The 21,264-nt window shown below is 42.0% G+C and overlaps 1 protein-coding gene across 1 annotated transcript in view; it reads left to right on the forward strand.

Annotated features, from left to right (window-relative positions):
* Positions 1 to 19,954, forward strand: part of LOC310875654 (NACHT, LRR and PYD domains-containing protein 3-like) — a gene marked incomplete at both ends in the record, with an annotated part of 43,160 nt that extends 23,206 nt beyond the window's left edge. Inside the window, 5 exons of the mRNA XM_083788945.1 lie at positions 1,711 to 3,484; positions 3,617 to 3,787; positions 5,006 to 5,176; positions 10,064 to 10,107; positions 19,398 to 19,954. Coding sequence (XP_083645071.1) covers positions 1,711 to 3,484; positions 3,617 to 3,787; positions 5,006 to 5,176; positions 10,064 to 10,107; positions 19,398 to 19,954 — 2,717 coding nt within the window. The remainder of the gene's footprint in view (positions 1 to 1,710; positions 3,485 to 3,616; positions 3,788 to 5,005; positions 5,177 to 10,063; positions 10,108 to 19,397) is intronic.
* Positions 19,955 to 21,264: the final 1,310 nt, after the last annotated feature.

Genomic DNA, 21,264 nt, shown 5'->3' on the forward strand with positions numbered 1-21,264 from the left:
AACATTACTTTTAAATTAAAAACAACGAACACGAATTACAATTCAATCAGGAATGACAGAGAAAAAGATATAGGTGGGGGAGTTATGTTTGCTATAAAAGAAGATATTTCCATTGAAATAATTCAAACTGAAAGCAGGATATTAGAAAAAGTAGAACACATATGTATACATGTAAAAGATACAAATCTATTTATCATTCTTATGTACAGATCACCTAAAACAGACCTTTCGAAATTAAACACATTTCTCGAAAACATGGTAAAGTATCTATCATCTCCGACTTCTGCAATTATGATAATAGGAGATTTCAATGAAGACCATAATACTGAGATAGAAAGAAGTATAAAGACCTACATGTCAAGATTAGGCTTTAAACAATCAAATACAAATCCAACTACAGATTACGGAAGTATTTTAGATCATGTATATTTTAACAAATGTGAAAGTATTATTACAGAAATTGAAGTTAGAGACACATATTACTCTGATCATGATTTAGTATTAATATCACTATAGTCCAACATGAAATACATTTAAAACAATTGACAATTTACAATAAGTAATACAATAATTATACTGTATAATATATTTTAATTCAGTTTATATACTTTTTTTCATCACATATCAATGATTTATTTTTCTTTGAAAATAAAGATAGAAACTTGAACCATACTTCATAATTCTAGGTGTTTACATGCATAAAGTAGATAGGTAGCAAATAGTTACACCTAATAATTAGACATTTCAAACGTTCCTTCACAGAGATATTGAGATTCCACCGTTTACAGAATAATTATACTGTATAACATATTTTAATTCAATTAAATACCTTATATACCTTTTTTCTCATCACATATCAATGATTTATTTTTCTTTAAAAAACTAAAAAGGGATCCAGAATATATCTACATCGATAAAACTGTATTTCTTATATAGATAGAAACTTGAACCATACTTAATAATACTAGGTGTTTATATGCATAAAGTAGGTAGGTAACAAATAGTTACACCTACAGCGGTCGAAAGTACTTGCGCGCTCTGCTTGCGCACTAGTTGGCCATTTATGGCCTACTAGTGTGCAACAAGCAAGTATGCACTCGACAGAGTGCAGTTCTAGTTTTGTCTATAATCTTCTCTTTATTTTAACCAATCAAAACATCCCTTGCACTACATTTTATGAAGGCCTTGAAATATAGTAGGCCTACAGAACTGTTAATGTGTACCGTCACTTTAAAAGTGCAATGTATACGTCATCGTTCGACGGTGTCACGCATAAAACATAGCCAATCTACAATCCTACAATTATCCTACAATTATATGAAAAAGTGTCTTCATATGAATGAATGAATGAATGAATGAATGAAATATTTATTTTCGTGTCATGCCACTTTGGCCCATCCCATATGGGATTATATGACACATTTCACAGATACATTGAATACAACTGACACTTCCTGTTCATACATATTTGTAAATTATTCGAACAAACAAACAAAGAAAAGAAAACATCCCCCATCGCTGCCAGCGATGGGGGATGCTCAAGTGTGTGTAGCGAGTGTGCGTGTGTGTGTGGGGGGGGGGGGGGGGGGGGGGGCAAAGTGAATGCGTATGGTGGCACCTGGAACTGGGATTTATGCTAACAGCTAGCCGCAATAAATGAGTTAATGATGCTGTCTGTTTTATCTTTTTTTTATCTTCTTTGTCGTTTAGAAACTCAACAACTCAAGGCTCATCTTAAGAAGGAGTTGAAGGGTTTGGAAGAGTGGACAGACATCGGTCAAACTCCAAACACGCCTCTTAATCAGGTCTTAAGAGAGGTCTACATCACAAAGGTAGACAGTGGAAAGGCCAGTAATGAACATGAGGTCAGTCAGATTGAAACAGCGTTTAGGGAACCATTCAGACCAGAAGCACGAATCACATTTGAAGACATTCTTGAAGCTTTACCGGGAGAAGATCCAATCAAAACAGTGATGATGAAGGGAGTGGCTGGCACTGGTAAAACAGTCTCAGCTCAGAAGTATGCTCTGGACTGGGCAGAAGATAAAACCAACCAGAATATCGACTTCATGTTTCCATTCACTTTCCGAAGCTTGAATTTGGTGAAGGACGAAAACTACAGTTTGATGGAACTTCTTCAACATTTCTTTGGTGAAATCAACACAGCAAGAATCTGCAACAAAGAGACCCAAACTGTGTTCATCTTTGATGGTCTAGATGAGTGTAGGTTTCCGTTACATTTCTTGAAGAATGCCATCTTGACAAAGGTCACAAAGCGAACCTCATTGGATGTTCTACTGACAAACCTCATCAAGGGGAACCTGCTTCCCTCTGCCCGCATCTGGATAACCACGCGACCTGCAGCCGCCAATCTGATCCCTAATAAGTATGTTGACAGGATGACAGAGCTGACAGGATTCACTGACCCCCAGAAGGAAGAGTACTTCCAAAAGAGATTCATTGATGATGAGAACAAGGCCAGAACAATCTCCTCACACATCAAACAATCACAAAGCCTCCACATCATGTGTTACCTTCCAGTCTTCTGTTGGATCGCTGCTACAGTTCTAGAGAATATCTTGAGAATGGGCAAGACTTTTGCACTGCCGAAGACCATGACTGTGATGTACATCCACTTCGTAGCGGTTCAATTCATACATCAGAATATCAAGATGGACGGAGAAGAGAGAAATTCAGACTTGAATCCAGATAATATTCAGGTTATTCTGTCTCTGGGGAGACTGGCTTTTGAACAGCTGAAAAAAGGCAAGTTCATCTTCTATGAATCTGACCTTAAAGAGTGTGGCATTGATATGAGAGACGCCTCAGTGTACTCAGGTCTGTTCACACAGATGTTTAAAGTGGAGTCTGGGTTGCACAAAGTCAAGGTGTTCAGCTTTGTTCATCTGAGTGTTCAGGAGTTTCTGGCCGCTCTTTATGTCTTTCTCTCATTCAAGAATGATGGTCTCAACTTGATCAAATCAAAAACCTCCACATTTTCTAAGCTCTTTGGAACCAAATCTAAGAAGAACCTCTACCAGAATGCAGTAGATGAGGCCTTAAAGAGTCCAAATGGACATCTGGACTTGTTCCTACGTTTCCTGCTGGGCCTCTCATTGGAAACCAATCAAACCCTCTTAAACATTCTGTTCAAACAGCCAGACAAGAGTTCACAGACCAGCCATGAAACAGTCAAGTACATAAAGAAAAAGATCAGGGAGAATATCTCTCAAGAGAGAAAAATCAATCTGCTCCACTGTCTGAATGAGCTGAATGATCATTCTCTAGAGGAAGAAATCCAACAGTACCTGAAAAAAGGAAGTCTTTCTGCAAACAAACTATCTCCTGCTCAGTGGTCAGCTTTGGCCTTCATGTTGCTGTCATCAGGAAAGGAGCTGGACGTGTTTGACCTGAAGAAATACGGTGCTTCAGAAGAGGCTCTACTAAGACTGCTGCCAGTGGTCAAAGCCTCCAACAGAGTTCTGTAGGTGAACTAACAACAATATATATATATATATATATATATATATATATATATATATAATCTTTCTTAAATTATTGTATACGAAAGAAAATAAAAATAAAATCTAATTTTAGCACAATTATTTTTCTTTAGGCTGAGTGGCTGCAACCTCTCCGAGAGATGCTGTGAGGATTTATCGTCGGTTCTCACCTCCAGCTCTAGTCTTCTAGAATTGGACTTGACTAATAACGATTTGCAGGATTTAGGAATAAAGAAGCTTTGTGTTGGACTGGCGAGTCCAAACTGTACACTGGAGACACTCAGGTTAGTATGCCTTAACCTTTTATGTAAATTACATGTATCCATAATTCCCTAATATAGGCATATTTTGATTACTTCCTGTCAAATGCAAACATACTTCCTTGTACTTGACATAAGCAAGAACTTATGAATATATCATTCTTGATTTCATTCACCTGTGTGATTCCCATAGCTGCATGTTCCTCCAACCACACCTGGTTTGAATTACAGAGCTACTCCTTTTAGTTAGAGAAAAGTAGTGAAATGTGTGGCAAATCTGAAAAAAAATGCTTACCACTAGCTTTCTTCACAAATGTGTTCATAAAGGTGTCTACTATAACCTATACCTATGTTCCAACACAACTCCCTTGGGAAACTTTGTGACAGCTGCTGAAAGTTGGGGTACCAACCAATATAAGGCAAAATTCCCAACATTCCATTATGCTTTAAGTACCATGTGACATGTCAAATTAGGGGGTTTTCATGATGCTGAATCAATTCCAAACATTAGTTTTGCACGAACATAGCCATAGCCACTTGCCCAAAATGTGCCCAAATGGGCTGACCTCATCACATTTGTCATGTTTTCTGTGCAAAACTAATGCTTGCAATGGATTCCGCATCAAGAAAACCCCCTAGTTTGACACGACACATGCTACTTAAAGTATAATAAAATTTGGAAATGTTTGCCTTATATTGGTTGTTAATGGTACCCCAATTTTCAACAGCCGTCACAACGTTTCCAAATGGAGTTGGATTGGAACAAATGTATATGTGATTGTAGACATGCACCTTTATGAACACAAATATTAAGAAAGCTAGTGGTAGGCTAAGCATTTTTTTGCAGATTTGCCACACATTCTTTAATTTTCCCTTATTATTTGTATATGATAACATGTTAGGTTAGAAATAAGCAATGCAGTGACACAAACATGTTTCAAAAAGTCCCAAGGTCGAATTAACCCGGAAGCTAACTTTTTGGATGTGTAGAACAAAGAACATGAATTAATCTTAAAATCTATATGTTGTTGATGATGTGGGGTATATCATAGCCTACTATAGCAGCCTATAGGGCATAGCAGTGGGCGTTGTGGTTCCACATTAATTTTTCCCATAGAGAACTAACAACAATATATATATATATATATATATATATATATATATATATAATCTTTCTTAAATTATTTTATACGAAAGAAAATAAAAATAAAATCTAATTTTAGCACAATTATTTTTCTTTAGGCTGAGTGGCTGCAACCTCTCCGAGATATGCTGTGAGGATTTATCGTCGGTTCTCACCTCCAGCTCTAGTCTTCTAGAATTGGACTTGACTAATAACGATTTGCAGGATTTAGGAATAAAGAAGCTTTGTGTTGGACTGGCGAGTCCAAACTGTACACTGGAGACACTAAGGTTAGTATTCCTTAATAGAAACGTCTTCAGCTTCCTGTTTAATAGAAACGTCCCTGGCTGAGTCTGGAGAGTCCATCTTCACCTGGGAGTGATGCATCATGGGTATTGTAGTCCTTATGAGTCTGGACTCCACACACTGCTCTGAAATAAAGTAAATAAGGAAGAACTTTATAACATGCATTAGGGAAGAAATCACACTTAACTTAAGTTTACACAAGGAACAATGGTGTAAAGTGAATTAGGTGAAAGTAACCAATGTGTTGTAAAACGTTGTGAAAGGGGAAACCCCCCCCCCCCGAACTTGCATCGGTCTACCCCTGTCCTAGACAGGGACAAAAGTGGTGCGCGCAGCGCACACCAATTTTAGGGGTGGGAAAATGGTGTTTTCCCAAATGTTTGTGCCAATCCATGCTTCATGCAGAAGGAAGTTCTGTTGTATTATATTGTTATTCTGGCCAATCAATTCAAATATTTGGCTGGGCGGCTGTGGCTCAGGAGGTAGAGCAGGTCGTACAATGATCCCTGGGTCGGCGGTTCGAATCCCGGCTCCTCCTCCTGTCCACATGTCGAAGTGTCCTTGGGCAAGACACTGCCACCACACTGCCTCCAATGAGACACTGAACCCCACACTGCCTCCAATGAGACACTGAACCCCACACTGCCTCCAATGAGACATTGAACCCCACACTGCCTCCAATGAGACACTGAACCCCACACTGCCTCCAATGAGACACTGAACCCCACACTGCCTCCAATGAGACACTGAACCCCACACTGCCTCCACTTGTTGTGCTGAGTTCATTAGCTATTTTTTGCAGATTTGCCACACATTCCTTAATTTTCCCTTATTATTTGTATATGATAACATGTTAGGTTAGAAATAAGCAATGCAGTGACACAAACATGTTTCAAAAAGTCCCAAGGTCGAATTTACCCGGAAGCTAACTTTTTGGATGTGTAGAACAAATAACATGAATTAATGTTAAAATCTATATGTTGTTGATGATGTGGGGGATATCATAGCCTACTATAGCAGCCTATAGGGCATAGCAGTGGGCGTTGTGGTTCCACATTCATTTTTCCCATAGAGATTTACAAAAAAATATTTATATAAATTATTTTAAGCCTATAATCAAGCCATCCAGAATCCTGGCGAGTCATGCACATAAAACCATTGATTTAGTGAAAAAAAAGAAAACCGCTACACAAAGGGTATTAATTCAATTTAGTACAACATATAATTAAATATTCAATGTTTTTTTTGTCTCACACTTATTGCATGAGAGTTGACAGCTCTGTCTCAACATTTAAAAACATAACCATACTGTAATTTTCACCTGATGTGAATTAATGTATCCCCTAGTCTATCCAGATTCAGGGGTTATGCATTTTTCTCCTGTCCCGTCCCGCCACAGGAGCCAGCCCGCACCAACCTTCCCCCCAAACATATATTAATCAACCACCCGCCTGCCCAGCGGCCTGCAAAAACAAAAAGTAGCCTAGCGACCGGCTTTTCAACACCCAGCAAGTTCAGTCCATTCAATTTCAATTGCTTTCGAGAGAGAGAGAGAGAGAGAGAGAGAGAGAGAGAGACAGAGTGAGACAGAGTGAGACAGAGTGAGAGAGAGACAGAGTGAGAGAGAGAGGGCAAGGACGTGCAGAGGGAATTTGTAGTGCAGGATCTGGAATTTGAAAAGGCACCTTTATTTTTCATTTTCATTTCTACCCAAATTTAGAGGAATATCTAGGAAATGGAAGGAAACCCAACCAGTGCCCTGCAGCCCAAATTATTGGTTATCAAAGTAAAATGAGCATTTGCATGCTTTACTGTTATTAATATTAGCTTAAGTATGGCATAATCATATTTGCTTGATTGCCTAGGCAGAGCTGCCAACCTGCACACATTTTGTGTACCAACCACGCAATTCTAGGTGTCTATACGCCTAGAATTGCGTGGTTGCTACACAAAATGTGTGCAGGTTGGCAGCTCTGCCTAGGGTATAACTGACTGACTGACTGACTGACAGAGAGAGAGAGAGAGAGAGAGAGAGAGAGGGACGGAGAGAGAGAGATGGTTCCTGCGCGAGTCATAAATTATTTGAATGAACATATAAAACTTATACATAGGCTATACGTGACATGACATACTATCTGTCTCGGACCGGTTCACTTCACTCGCTTGGTTTGTGTTATCACTACAGCAGTGTAGCTCTCCGCTCGAAATGAATGAATGTCATATTCTCATTTTAGTTTCGATTCTGTACATACTTCGACTTCGTTGTGTGGCGGCGGTACCGCACCCCCAAAATACAAATAAGAAAGATTGAATGCAGATGCGCTCATTGGGCTGATGGTTCAGACTTAGAGCCTCAAGAGGGGAATTCTTTTAACGAAAAGCAACATTCCAGTTCAGGATGGAGAGGACCATTTATCCGACAGTCAAAAAGGCAGGGGCTAAAGCCCCCTTCCATAATTATAAGATGAACAACAAAAAGAGCTCATGACCCGTCCGCCCGCCCTGCGGGACAACACACGGGACCTGCGGGCTGCGGGCAATGGGCGGAGTTTGGGCGGAGCCTGCCCTAGAAGCACTCGGCCGGGCGCCATGTTGTTTGTTGGCTTGCTCTGAGGCTACAGTGATTAGTACAGCTAGCAACCGGTGACACCATTGACAGCTAGACTCACGACACAACAGATTCATACTCATTGGTAATAAAAAAGATGGATCGGGCAATTTATCACTATCTTATTTATGGAATTAATGTGGCAACTTTACATTTAAAGCACTCAAACTGAACCTCAACCTTTTGGGGAAGTTAACTGAACTGCTACGAGTGTCAAAATACCACCACCTTGAGTTTGTGAGTTTGCAGATCTGCCATTTTCAACTGTGCTAATAATTTGGGAAATTAGCTTAATAATTGTGTCACTGGCTGCCTGTCATTATTATCTGTAATGTTTACAGATCCTTTACAGATCCTCGTCCCATACATTTACCTTCAGTGATACATGCAGACAAAATTAATTAATGTTGAATTAATTCAACATGAATGTTGAATTAATTGGTCAGTCTAGTGATGCCTTCAACTCTGTGTAATGACGGTGCTTGTAGGCAGGTTTACCTGAAAAGAACAACGTTTTGTTGCTTAGTTGTGTAACCAAAATAACAAAACAAAAGTAATCTCGAGTGCATATTATTATTATTATTATTAGTATTATTATTATTATTATTTAGTGTATAGGGGGCATGTCTCTCGTGAACCACGTGGCCGTAACAACAACAACCCAAAAATATCGCTGATAACTTTTTATTTTAGCTAAACAACTAAAGCGTTATCTTTATTACTGATTATTATTCATGGAGGAGTCTAAGTAAACGGGACATGAGATGTCTCATGAGCAAAGCTAGGCTAGTCCAGTAGCCTTGTCGTGTAAACAAAGGCTAGAACCATGTAATATGTAAACAACAGGATTCTAACTTACCTGTCTGAAAATTATTATTAGCCATTACGATACGATGTTTCTTTGATAACTCTGACATCTCATGTCCTTGGTTTTGCTTCCACTTTGCATTGCATCCGACACAACGCTGGACTGGCGTATGGCGTACCATATCTAAACAGTGACGTCAAAGATAGTAGAGAGATGGAAGATAAACAGTCCAAGTTGTAGTTTTTTGCTAAACGAAGATAGTATATTGATGGAAGATCATGTACACTGCCTGAGTTCAGTGCGTTCACTGCTTGCTCTGAGTGACGTTAACAAACAAGATGGTGGCAGAGTTGTCCCCGAATGTTAACACTCTCGTCACCTCGCTCTTTCCCTATAGTAGCGGTCGTCAGTCTTGAGAGACCATGACACAAGTGCACTTGCATTAGATCAGGTGGTGCTGAGGGAGCAGTGCTTTGTGTGGCTGTGCAGTCCAATTTGCGAGTGAAAGTCTCTCTGGCAGCGATTGCACTTGAATGCGTCGCCTGCTGACGCTGATTGAGGTGCTTTCCTCATTATGTTAAAATGACTCCAAACATGTTTGAAGGTGAAATATCCCTTTAATCCTGGTCCCCTGTGTATGTGTGTGTGTGTGTGTGTGTGTGTGTGTGTGTGTGTGTGTGTGTGTGTGTGTGTGTGTGTGTGTGTGTGTGTGTGTGTGTGTGTGTGTGTGTGTGTGTGTGTGTGCGTGCGTGTGTGTGTGCGTGCGTGCGTGCGTGCGTGCGTGCGTGCGTGCGTGCATGCGTGTGTGTAGGTTGTTAGGCTGCATGGTCTCAAAGGAAGGTTGTTCTTATCTGGTCTCAGCTCTGAGATCCAACTCCCACCTGAAAGTGTTGGACTTGAGCTACAATCACCCAGGAGACCAAGAGACGCTGCCCTCTGCTGGACAACTGCAGACTATCAGGTATGGACAGACTTGATGTCAGTCAGAGTAAATGTGCCTAGTTGTTGTTTAACCCATTTAGACCTGACACTAGATTCTAGTTTTCATAGTTTTCAGAAAAACCCTGTTTCTATGTCAGTGGTTCTGAAACTATTTCATGTCAAGGACCCCAAAAATGATATGTATTTGGCCACCGACCCCCATCTGAAAATATGTTGTTCCAAGGACCCCCCCCCCCAGAAGCTAAAGCTAGTTAAAAACGTTTGTTCTGAAACAATATAGGCCTATATTCCAAATTTGGAATAAAAATCTTCACAATTTTCAAAAATAGCAGATCTGCCAGCTCGTAGCCACGCTAGAGCTTGTAGATCTGCTATTTTTCAACAGCTAAAGTATAATGCTTAACAGGGGTTGGTACAGGGTGCTGTATAGTAGCATTTAATGTTTAATGACATAATGCATTATCTATCATTCTTGTTTCTATTATCTTATCTTTGTCTCTCCTTCACCCACAGTGACCACAGTGGAGAGTGCAGGCTGAGACCAGGTGTGAGGAAGTGTAAGTGTTTATTCTGTTGTATTCATGAAATCAAAGAAGCACAACATCCTGCTATGTATGAACAGCTCATATTATACAGCATGTCACTTTCACTTAACATAACTGTAATGTGTTTATATTAACCAAAACATGCATTATATTTCAGGGGGTTTATTACTAAACACAATGTAGTTTTGAGTGAACTCTGCCTACCTATGGTGTCCACATAGGATTCTAGAATTATACACTATGGCCCTCATTTATCAACCTTGCGTACGCCAAAATATGGGTACACGCCATTTCCGCCGAAGCTTGAAATTGAACTTGTGCCAAGACAAAAATCACGTCTGGTCGGGAGCTGTCGTACGCTTTGTCCTCACCTGTTTTTCTGTCGTAGAACAGCGGAGCAGCATTGTTTGACCAGCTGAGAGGCTGTCACAGGCATCTAAACACATGTGTCATATGAAATTAATAGGAGATAAAATCGCGCAATTAAAAACAATGTTGCAAGTTAGATGCTTAAGCCATTTAAACAGTGTTTTGCATGAGCACATACATGCAAGGCTGTCTGTGCTGAAATATTTCCATGACGGGACGTTGGAGAGTATAGTGCAGTGCTGCAGCTGTGGAGAGTCCCAATGTGGGTAGCCTACTGTAGCCTAGTCTACAGCAGGCCGATGTCTTTCTGGAGTTACGGTATGTGCAATCTCCTCCTCGTTTAATAAACCAGACGCGTCGCTCGAATGCCAAATGTACCGTGCCAGCACAAGTGGGAACCTCATCGGAGATAGGTAGGCTAGCCAGCCAGCCCACCACCACCACCACCAGTGCCAGCCACATGAGGCTACGGTTTTGGCTGCACATTCATATGACAGTTGACAGCCCAGCCACTGCAGCGACTAACGACTGCGAGGCAATCTAAATATCGAACGTGCATGGTCAGTTGGTCACGGACGGACCACAGTGATAGAGAGAGACAGACAGAAAGGACAGGAGGAGCACCTATGCAAAACAGCAGCGCTGCTTGTGTGTGCCTATTTGTTATTTAATTCATGGTTCACAGGTTCAGGTTTTCGTTCACTAATATATCTTGTTGTATATTAAATTAAAAATACTTTAATAATTTAATATACAACAATGAGGGCCTGAGTCCCTCATTTATCAATTGAGTGTAAAATCTGCCCCAAATTCGAGCGTCGGTTTTGTAGTACACTCACGTCGCCACAGCATTTATAAAGTGATCACAAACAGCTGATCCTACCTTAATTTCTAGCAGTGATAAATGTGACAGCTGAAAACAAGCTGGCACGCCCTATGAAATGAAGCCTCGCCCTCGTTTTTGCGACATGCACAAATGCAATACGACCAAACAACTCATGGATACTATGGTTACATGATGGAAAAATAAATAAAAAGGTTTCCCCCGCTTGCCTTGCTGGCCACCTCACCCCCCCCCCCCCCCCCTCTCTCATACACACACACACACAGACGCACGCACATGCAACTTGCAAGCCCAACTGGTGTGTTGTATCTTAAATAAATAAAGAACGAACACCTGCATGAATTAAATAACGCAAATATACAACAAGATGTATTAGTGAACGAAAACCTGAACCTGTGAACCAGGAATTAATTAACAAATTGGCGCACACACACGCTGCTGTTTTGCAAATAGGTGCATCTCCTCCTCTCCTATGCCCTGACTGTCTGTCTCTATCACTGTGGTCCGTCCATGACACCGTGACCATGCACGTTTATTTCAATCTATTTAGATTACCTCGCTAGTACAGTGGCTGGGCTTTCAACTGTCAATTATATGAATGTGCAGCCTAAACCAGTCTCGTGTGGCACTGGCACTGCATGGTGGTGGTGACTGGTTGGGTTACCCTACCTATCTCCGATGCGTCCCCACTTGCGCTGGCACGGCACATTTGGCATTCAAGCGACGTGTCAGGTTTATCCTTAAACAGGAGGAGATTGCACATACCGTAACTCCAGAAAGACATCGGCCTGCTGTAGGTTAGGCTACAGTAGCCTACACTACTTGACGGCAGAGCTGCAGTCTCCCTCAAATGCCTCTCGATTCATATCATGAAACTATTCCAGGTGGGGGGGCCAGGGGGATTCCAGCACAGGCAGCGCAAATCCTCATATAGGCCTATAGGGTATGCGCTCATGCAAAACACTGTTTAAATGGCTTAAGCAAACTTTTTAATTGCGTGATTTTAATTGCTTGCACACTTGGAAATATTCTACCAATTTCATGACATGCCTTTGTAATATGTAATGTAATATTAGTTTTATACATTTTTAGGAGTGAAAACATATGTTTAGATGCCTCTGACAGCCTGTCAGCATTTCAGAAAATACGACAGCTCCCGACCTGACGAGATTTTTGTCCTGGCTCATGTTCAAGTTCAAGGTTTTGCGGAAATGATGAATGCCGAAAATTGTGGTCATTTCCGACGTGCACCCATATTTTTGCTTACGCCGCGTTGATAAATGAGGGCCTAAGTACCTACTGTGCGTCTCAAAGCTTTCAGCACTTCCTCTCTGAATGTAAACTCTCTGGCCTGTAAGAGCACACCAAACAGAAGTGATTTAGTTAAAGACAGCCTCTTTCTAATTAAACAACTGTTGATGTGGACTTAAATAGTTAAAGGTACGTTAACTATTAGTGAGACATTTATTTAAGAGTCTCAACCACTTAAGAGGACCATATAAAATTAACTCAAACTAGTGCTGGTTGTCTGGGCTAGGCCCTGCCGCAGTGGTGTCCGATTAGAACATTACCGGGATGCTGAAACTTCCAAAGCCAGTTGTTAGGCCAGATATCCTGTCTTATACGGAGTCTCTTGCAAGGAGCGTAGCAAATGCTGCTAGCTACCCTAAACCTTTCGGATTGTACTTATATAAGGTTCTTACTGTGTGCGTGTCATGATGACGATGCCAAACGTGTATCCCCATATATTATGAGGTTTCTACATTAGCCTGATGTCAGTGCTGGATGTCGCCGTCATCCTCATATTATGGAGCTCTAGGTGAAAGCCTCCGCTACAGCCACCCCTAAGACCTACGACGAATAGCCACAAAGCCAATTTACAAGCTCGCAACGTGTTGCATCATGACGCATTGAGAGCTTGTATATCGGCTACTTTCACCGTCTTTGGACTTTTTATAAATACAGTTGATCAGTACAACCACTGGTTTATTTACCTTAGGAGGTACAATACTCTTAAAGAGATCCATCTAAACATAATATAAGCAATCAAATACTGGGTGAATTACTATAATTGCAATTATGGTACATCTATTGATTTAAAACAAACAGCCTTCTTTTAAATATATTTTTTATGGGTTAATTATTTGTAACCCATTTTTCACCCGTGTGTCAATCATCTTATGTGATCCTGGGCTCTACACACCCTCCACCAACCTAGTCCCCATATATGGGGGACAAGGGGAGAGCAACGGACTTGAACTCATGCTTCCTTCATGCCTGAGTGTCCAAGTTGCTCCTTTACACCTGACAGGGGGAGTTTCCCTGGTTGGATGTAGCGCGTGGAAGGAACACGTTATTCCAACCAGTTCCTTTCCCCTCCATCAGGCGCCCCGGCTGGCCAGGGGGAGGCAGTTTAGTGACCAGGATTACTGCATGTTTTTTGTGAGGGTACCTACCCTAGGGGACACGGGGAGAACATGCAAACTCCACACAGAAAGGCCCTTTCGCCAACCCCGCCTTCGGGTAAGGGCACTGATGACGCAGAGGAGGAAACACGCCACCAGCACCCACAGCGTCCCGAGACAAACAGCCTTCTGAGTTCCACATTAACCCGTTTAGACCTGAGGATGATTCTACAAATGCCTTCTAAATCCTGACAGTTTTCTGAAAAACCCATGTTTCTGTCAGTCGTTCTCAAACATCTTCATGTCAAGGACCCCCAGAAATATATGTATTTGGCCCCCAACCCCCAGCTGGAAATATGTTGTTCCAGGGACCCCCCAGAAGCAAAGATATGAGTTAAAACATAGACTATCTGAGGCTTTTATTTTGACTATGTCCATCAATAGCTTCCTGTCGGGGCACTGATAGCCGAGTGGTAAAGTCACGTACCACATGGGCTCTGATTCCTGACAGGTCTGGGGTTCAATTCCTAATCCTGGTGACGGCTTCACTGCATGTCACTCCCCAACTCACCCCCTGTTTCCTGTCTCTGTCAGTTGTACTATTGAATAAAGGCAGAAAGTCCCCAGAAATATAGAGACAAACTATTACAAATTCACTATTATTAAATGTTTTTATAGATGTATCTGTGTGTGTGTGTGTGTGTGTGTGTGTGTGTGTGTGTGTGTGTGTGTGTGTGTGCGCGTGCGTGTGTCCTCATGTTTTTATAGGTCACACATTTATTAGGTGTGTGTGTGCGTGCGTGCGTGCGTGGGTTTGTTGAAATCTTTTGTTTTGAAGTCCACCGTCTGGGAATAGTGTTTATAGCTATCTATAGCTATTGTATCTCATGTTTGTTTATAGCAGACTGAGGAGTCTGCTATAAACACAACACTTGCAGTTTGGGCAACTCCAAAGCAAACTCCACATGCCCCAACATTTTATTTACCTATAGTGTCAACCCTTACCCCTGTGTCGGATCTGTGGTGACACTAGCATATTTGCCTATACCGATATGACCTGATATGACCAAATTAGGGCCGATCCGATACATTTCCGATACAGTATCGGGACATCTCTATTAATATTACCCGCTGTCAACTTGTCATAGCACCCGTTTTAACTATCTGTCTGTGTCCCTTTTGTGCCCATACTGTATATGGAGATCTCTGTATCTGTCTGTCTGCCTGTGCCAGAAGAGTGCAAACTGACTGGTTAAGTAATCAATTGTCAGGTGTGAGGTTGCCATGGCAATCAATTGGTTGAGGCAGAGGCTGGAAATTACACAGGTGAGGGGAGAGCCTGACCAGAGCCTTTTGTGGTGTTTCTGGACAACGGTGTGTCCCACAGACTAAAGGCTGGTCACTCCCTGTGGGGGTGTGGAACGCGTGTGTCGAATTTGAAGTCGGTGGGTCAAACGGTTCTTGAGTTACATGCATTACAACCGCACGCACACACACGCACACACACACTGCACACACACACACACACACACACACGCACCCTCACACACACACACACACACACACACACACACACACACACACACACACACACACACACACACACACACACACACACACACACACACACACATTTGTAGTTATACATTCACACACATTCATACACCTTTACATAGATTGTGCATTACATTCACCCATTCACACACCTTTACATAGATTGTGCATTACATTCACCCATTCACACACACATTCATACACCTTTACATAGATTGTGCATTACATTCACCCATTCACACACCTTTACATAGATTGTGCATTACATTCACCCATTCACACACACATTCATACACCTTTACATAGATTGTGCATTACATTCACCCATTCACACACACACATGCACACACCTTTACATAGATTGTGCATCATTGTTTTAAAGTGGTTTCTGAACACTTTGAACCACAATGTGTTGCGATGTGAGCTTATAGATTGAGTGCCTTCATTATTATTGTGTGTGTGTGTGTGCGTGCGTGTGTGCGTGCGTGCGTGTGTCTTCATGTTATTACAGGTGACACATTTAATAGGTGTGTGCGTGCGTGCGTGCGTGTGTTTGTTGAAATCTTTTGTTTTGAAGTCCACCGTCTGGGAATAGTGTTTATAGCTATCTATAGCTATTGTATCTCGTGTTTGTTTATAGCAGACTGAGGAGTCTGCTATAAACACTTGCAGTTTGGGCAACTTCAAAGCAAACTCCACATGCCCCAACATTTTATTTACCTATAGTGTCAACCCTTACCCCTGTGTCGGATCTGTGGTGACACTAGCATATTTGCCGATACCGATATGACCTGATATGACCAAATTAGGGCCGATCCGATACTTTTCCGATACAGTATCGGGACATCTCTATTAATATTACCCGCTGTCAACTTGTCATAGCACCCGTTTTAACTATCTGTCTGTGTCCCTTTTGTGCCCATACTGTATATGGAGATCTCTGTATCTGTCTGTCTGCCTCTGTCTGTCTGCCTGTGCCAGAAGAGTGCAAACTGAATGGTTAAGTAATCAATTGTCAGGTGTGGGGTTGCCATGGCAATCAATTGGTTGAGGCAGAGGCTGGAAATTACACAGGTGAGGGGAGAGCCTGACCAGAGCCTTTTGTGGTGTTTCTGGACAACGGTGTGTCCCACAGACTAAAGGCTGGTCACTCCCTGTGGGGGTGTGGAACGCGTGTGTCGAATTTGAAGTCGGTGGGTCAAACGGTTCTTGAGTTACGTGCATTACAACCGCACGCACACACACACACACACACACACACACACACACACACACACACACACACGGCACATTTGTAGTTAGATTGTGCATTACATTCACACTCATTCATACACCTTTGCATAGATTGTGCATTACATTCACCCATTCACACACACATGCACACACCTTTACATAGATTGTGCGTCACATTCACCCATTCACACACCTTACATAGATTGTGCGTTACATTCACCCATTCACACACATTCATACACCAATGGTTGAGGATTAGGAAACCATGCAAGGCACCAACCTGCACATCTGGAGCAATTTGGGTTCAGAGTCTTGCTCAAGGACACTTTGACACCAACTTTGAGGGTTCGAACTAGGAACATTGCGGTTGCCATCCGGCCACTCTACCCCTGAGCCCCTGTGTGCACGTGTGTGTGTGTGTGTGTGTGTGTGTGTGTGTTTATGTGTGTGTGTGTGTGTGTGTGTGTGTGTGTGTGTGTGTGTGTGTGTGTGTGTGTGTGTGTGTGTGTGTGCACACGCGAACACACACACACACATACACGCGCACGTGTGCTGTGCTGTGATGTGTTGTGAACTTGTAGATCTTATTTATTATGCAATATATTTGTTATTAATATATTTCCATTCTGGACACGTCATTATAGGTTTTACTGAAAACAGATCTACAAGCTCACACTGCATAGACCTGATTTTTTTAACACATTTTGGGCGGGAACCCCTTTTTGGTGTTAGAATTATGTTATGCTTTAGCTATTGAAAAATAGCAGATCTACAAGCTCATAGCGCGCCACCGAGTGGCGCGCTATGAGCTTGTAGGTCTGCTATTTTTGAAAAATCGTTAAAATGTGCCTCAAATCTTTCCGAAAATTGTCATGATTTAGAACCACAATGTGTTGCGATGTGAGCTTGTAGATCGAGTGCCTTCATTATTATTGTGTGTGTGTGTGTGCGTGCGTGCGTGCATGCGTGAGTTTGCGTGTGCACACACACACGTGTGTCCTGCATGGTGACCTGACACACACACGTGACATGGTGACACACACACACACACACACACATACACACGCACACAGACACGCACACACGCCTGCACATGTCCTGCATGGCATGCGTGCATGTGTCCTGCATGGTGATGTGTTGTGAACTTGCGTGTGTGCGTGTGTGCGTGCGTGCGTGTGTGTTTACGTGTGCACACACACACACACGTGCATGTCCTGCATGGCGTGCGTGTGTGTGTGCGTGCGTGCGTGCGTGTGTCCTGCATGGTGATGTGTTGTGAACTTGTAGATCTTATGTATTATATGCAATATATTTATTATTAATATATTTCCATTCTGGACACGTCATTATAGGTTTTACTGAAAACAGATCTACAAGCTCACACTGCATAGACCTGATTTTTTTAACCCATTTTGGGCGGGAACCCCTTTTTAGTGTTAGCATTATGTTATGCTTTAGCTATTGTAGGTCTGCTATTTTTGAAAAATCGTTAAAATGTGCCTCAAATGTTTCCGAAAATTGTCATGATTTAGAAAACCTTTTTTTTTTTTTTTCGACGTCAGGCCTGAATGGATTAAAGTGGTTTCTGAACAATTTGAACCACAATGTGTTGCGATGTGAGCTTGTAGATCGAGTGCCTTCATTATTATTGTAGATCGAGTGCCTTCATTATTATTGTGTGTGTGTGTGTGTGCGTGCGTGTGTTTGCGTGTGCACACACACACGTGTGTCCTGCATGGTGTCCTGAATGGCGTGCGTGCGTGTATGTGTGTTTACGTGCGCACACACACACACACACACACACACATACACACGCACACACACACACACGCACACACGCCTGCACATGTCCTGCATGGCGTGCGTGCGTGTGTCCTGCATGGTGATGTGTTGTGAACTTGCGTGCATGTGTGCGTGTGTGTGTGTGTTTACTTGTGCACACACACACACATGTGTCCTGCATGGCGTGCGTGCGTGCGTGCGTGCGTGCGTGCGTGCGTGCGTGCGTGTGTCCTGCATGGTGATGTGTTGTGAACTTGTAGATCTTATTTATTATATGCAATATATTTATTAATATATTTCCATTCTGGACACGTCATTATAGGTTTGACTGAAAACAGATCTACAAGCTCACACTGCATAGACCTGATTTTTTTAACCCATTTTAGGCGGGAAACCGTTTTTAGTGTTAGCATTATGTTATGCTTTAGCTATTGAAAAATAGCAGATCTACAAGCTCATAGCGCGCCACCGAGTGGCGCGCTACGAGCTTGTAGGTCTGCTATTTTTGAAAAATCGAAGACCGACTGACATAGAAACATAGCTTTTTCAGAAAACTGTCAGGATGTAGAAGACATTTTTAGAATCTGATCTCAGGTCAGAATGGATTAAAGTGGTTTCTGAACAATTTGAACCACAATGTGTTGCGATGTGAGCTTGTAGATCGAGTGCCTTCATTATTATTGATGTCTGTGTGTGTGTGTGTGTGTGTGTGTGTGTGTGTGTGTGTGTGTGTGTGTGTGTGTGAGAGAGAGAGAGAGTGTGCGTGTGTGCGTGCGTGCGTTATTGTATGTCCGTTGTATTATTGTATGTTCCTATACATAGTTAGTGTACATCCATCACCATGTGCTGTGAACTTGTAGATCTTATTATTATTGTTGTTGTTGTTGTTATTATTAACCAGATTAACTATATTCAAGGTAATTATACAGCAGCTGAACATCATACAGAAAATGGCAGATCTACAAGCTCACAACGCACCGCAATGCATTGTGAGCTTGTCAATACGATTTGAAGCAGTGCTCATAGTGGTTAATACGTTCAATAATTCTGTATATTATTATGAAGTTGTATGTGATTGTAAAGTGGTGTTGTGTTGTGTGTTGTTCTCTCATCAGATGTGTGTGAACTCACACTGGATCCAAACACAGCATACAAATGCCTCTCTCTGTCTGAGAACTACAGGAAGGTGACAAATGTGGGAGAGAATCAGCACTATCCAGATCACCCAGACAGATTTACCTTCTGTGATCAGGTTCTGTGTAGAGAGACTCTGACTGGACGTTGTTACTCTGAGGTAGAGTGGAGTGGATATGTTCGTATATCAGGGACAACCAGAGAAATCAAGAGGAGAGGAGGTGCTGACTGTGTGTTAGGATACAATAAGATGTCCTGGAGTCTGGAATGTCATGATGATAAGAACAGTTACTCTGTCCGTCACAATGGGAAGGAGACTGAACTCTCTGTCCGTCGCTCTGACTCTGTCCTCGGTCTCCGTCGCTCCAACAGAGTAGCAGTGTACGTGGACTGCTCTGCTGGCACTCTGTCCTTCTACAAAGTGTCCTCTAGCACACTGACACACCTTCACACCTTCCAGACCACTTCCACTGAACCACTCTGTGTTGGGTTCGGGTGCTATTGGTCTGGTTCCTCAGTGTCTCTGTGTCAGATCTAGGAGGAACAGTAACACCATGTGACCTGGATGCACTGCTGCTTACGCAGGACAGGACAGGCTTCAGACGCCCCTCCATAGGAGACCAGTGTTGTTTTTACACCCTGATACCCCGACCAGGACAGGCTTCAGACGCCCCTCCATAGCAGACCAGTGTTGTTTTTACACCCTGATACCCCGACCAGGACAGGCTTCAGACGCCCCTCCATAGCAGACCAGTGTTGTTTTTGGGCAGCAAATTTAGATTTTAGTTTTAGTCATAGTCTCTTCAATAGTTTTCATTTAGTTTCAGTCACATTTCAGTCACCTGGAATGTTTTAGTGTTAGTCTAGTTTTAGTCGACTAAATATCATAAGATTTTAGTCGGCTAAATCTACAGTTGATTTAGTCAACTAAAATGTATTTTGGCGGGCCTTGATGGCGTCACTTTTACACTTTCTGAAAATAGACGATCTACAAGCTCACAACGCGTCGCAGCGCGTCGCAGCGTGATGTGTTGTGAGCTTGTAGATCTGCTATTTTCAGCATGTAACCTAGTGTAAAATGACTTATACTGGATATCTTCCTCACATTTTAGTCTATTTTGTATTTGTTCAGTACATTTAGTCTTAGTTTTAGTCATCTGGCCATCTCTGAAGATCACAACCTCACCTCACCCTGGATAACCATACATGGAGAAGACTTCACCTAGATCTGCATATATGGAGCCGGCCAGCAACTCTACATCTGACCTCAAACCCTTAGATCTCCATATATGGAGCTGACCTGTTCTGACATACAGTACCATATGTTGATCCTTCCCTACCAACCCTTCCTGTTCTGACATTCCATATGTTGATCTGACCTCATCAAACCCTGTACACTCAAGAGACGCTCCATATATGGCCAGTACAGAATTCATTCCATATCTTGATCCGACCCCCCCATGCCAAAGGCTTCTCGCCCTCAGGGCGTCTTACTGTGTATATATTAAACAGTGTAATTGAGTATATTTACTATGCAAATATTCACATATCAATTGATATGTAATGTTGTATTTTTTAATTAGTCAGTTAGTAATTTAAAATGTAGTTGTGAAAAATATGTTCCTATCCGAACTGCTGCAGATAATTGATTTTATTCATTTTTCTCAATGGAAGAGATTTCTTTCTTTCTTTCTTCCTTCCAGACAGTACTGTATCATACTGTGTAACCTTTTCAATGAAAAGTTATTTTTGCTATAAATATTCCACAGCATGTTTCCCAATAATCATTCTATGTGGGGGTTTTTTTGTTTGTTTTTTGGAACTTCTCTAAGCTCTATTTTGAACCAG

Source organism: Protomyctophum parallelum, assembly GCF_964188405.1.
Source record: "Protomyctophum parallelum genome assembly, chromosome: 18".
Taxonomy (NCBI): Eukaryota; Metazoa; Chordata; class Actinopteri; order Myctophiformes; family Myctophidae; genus Protomyctophum; species Protomyctophum parallelum.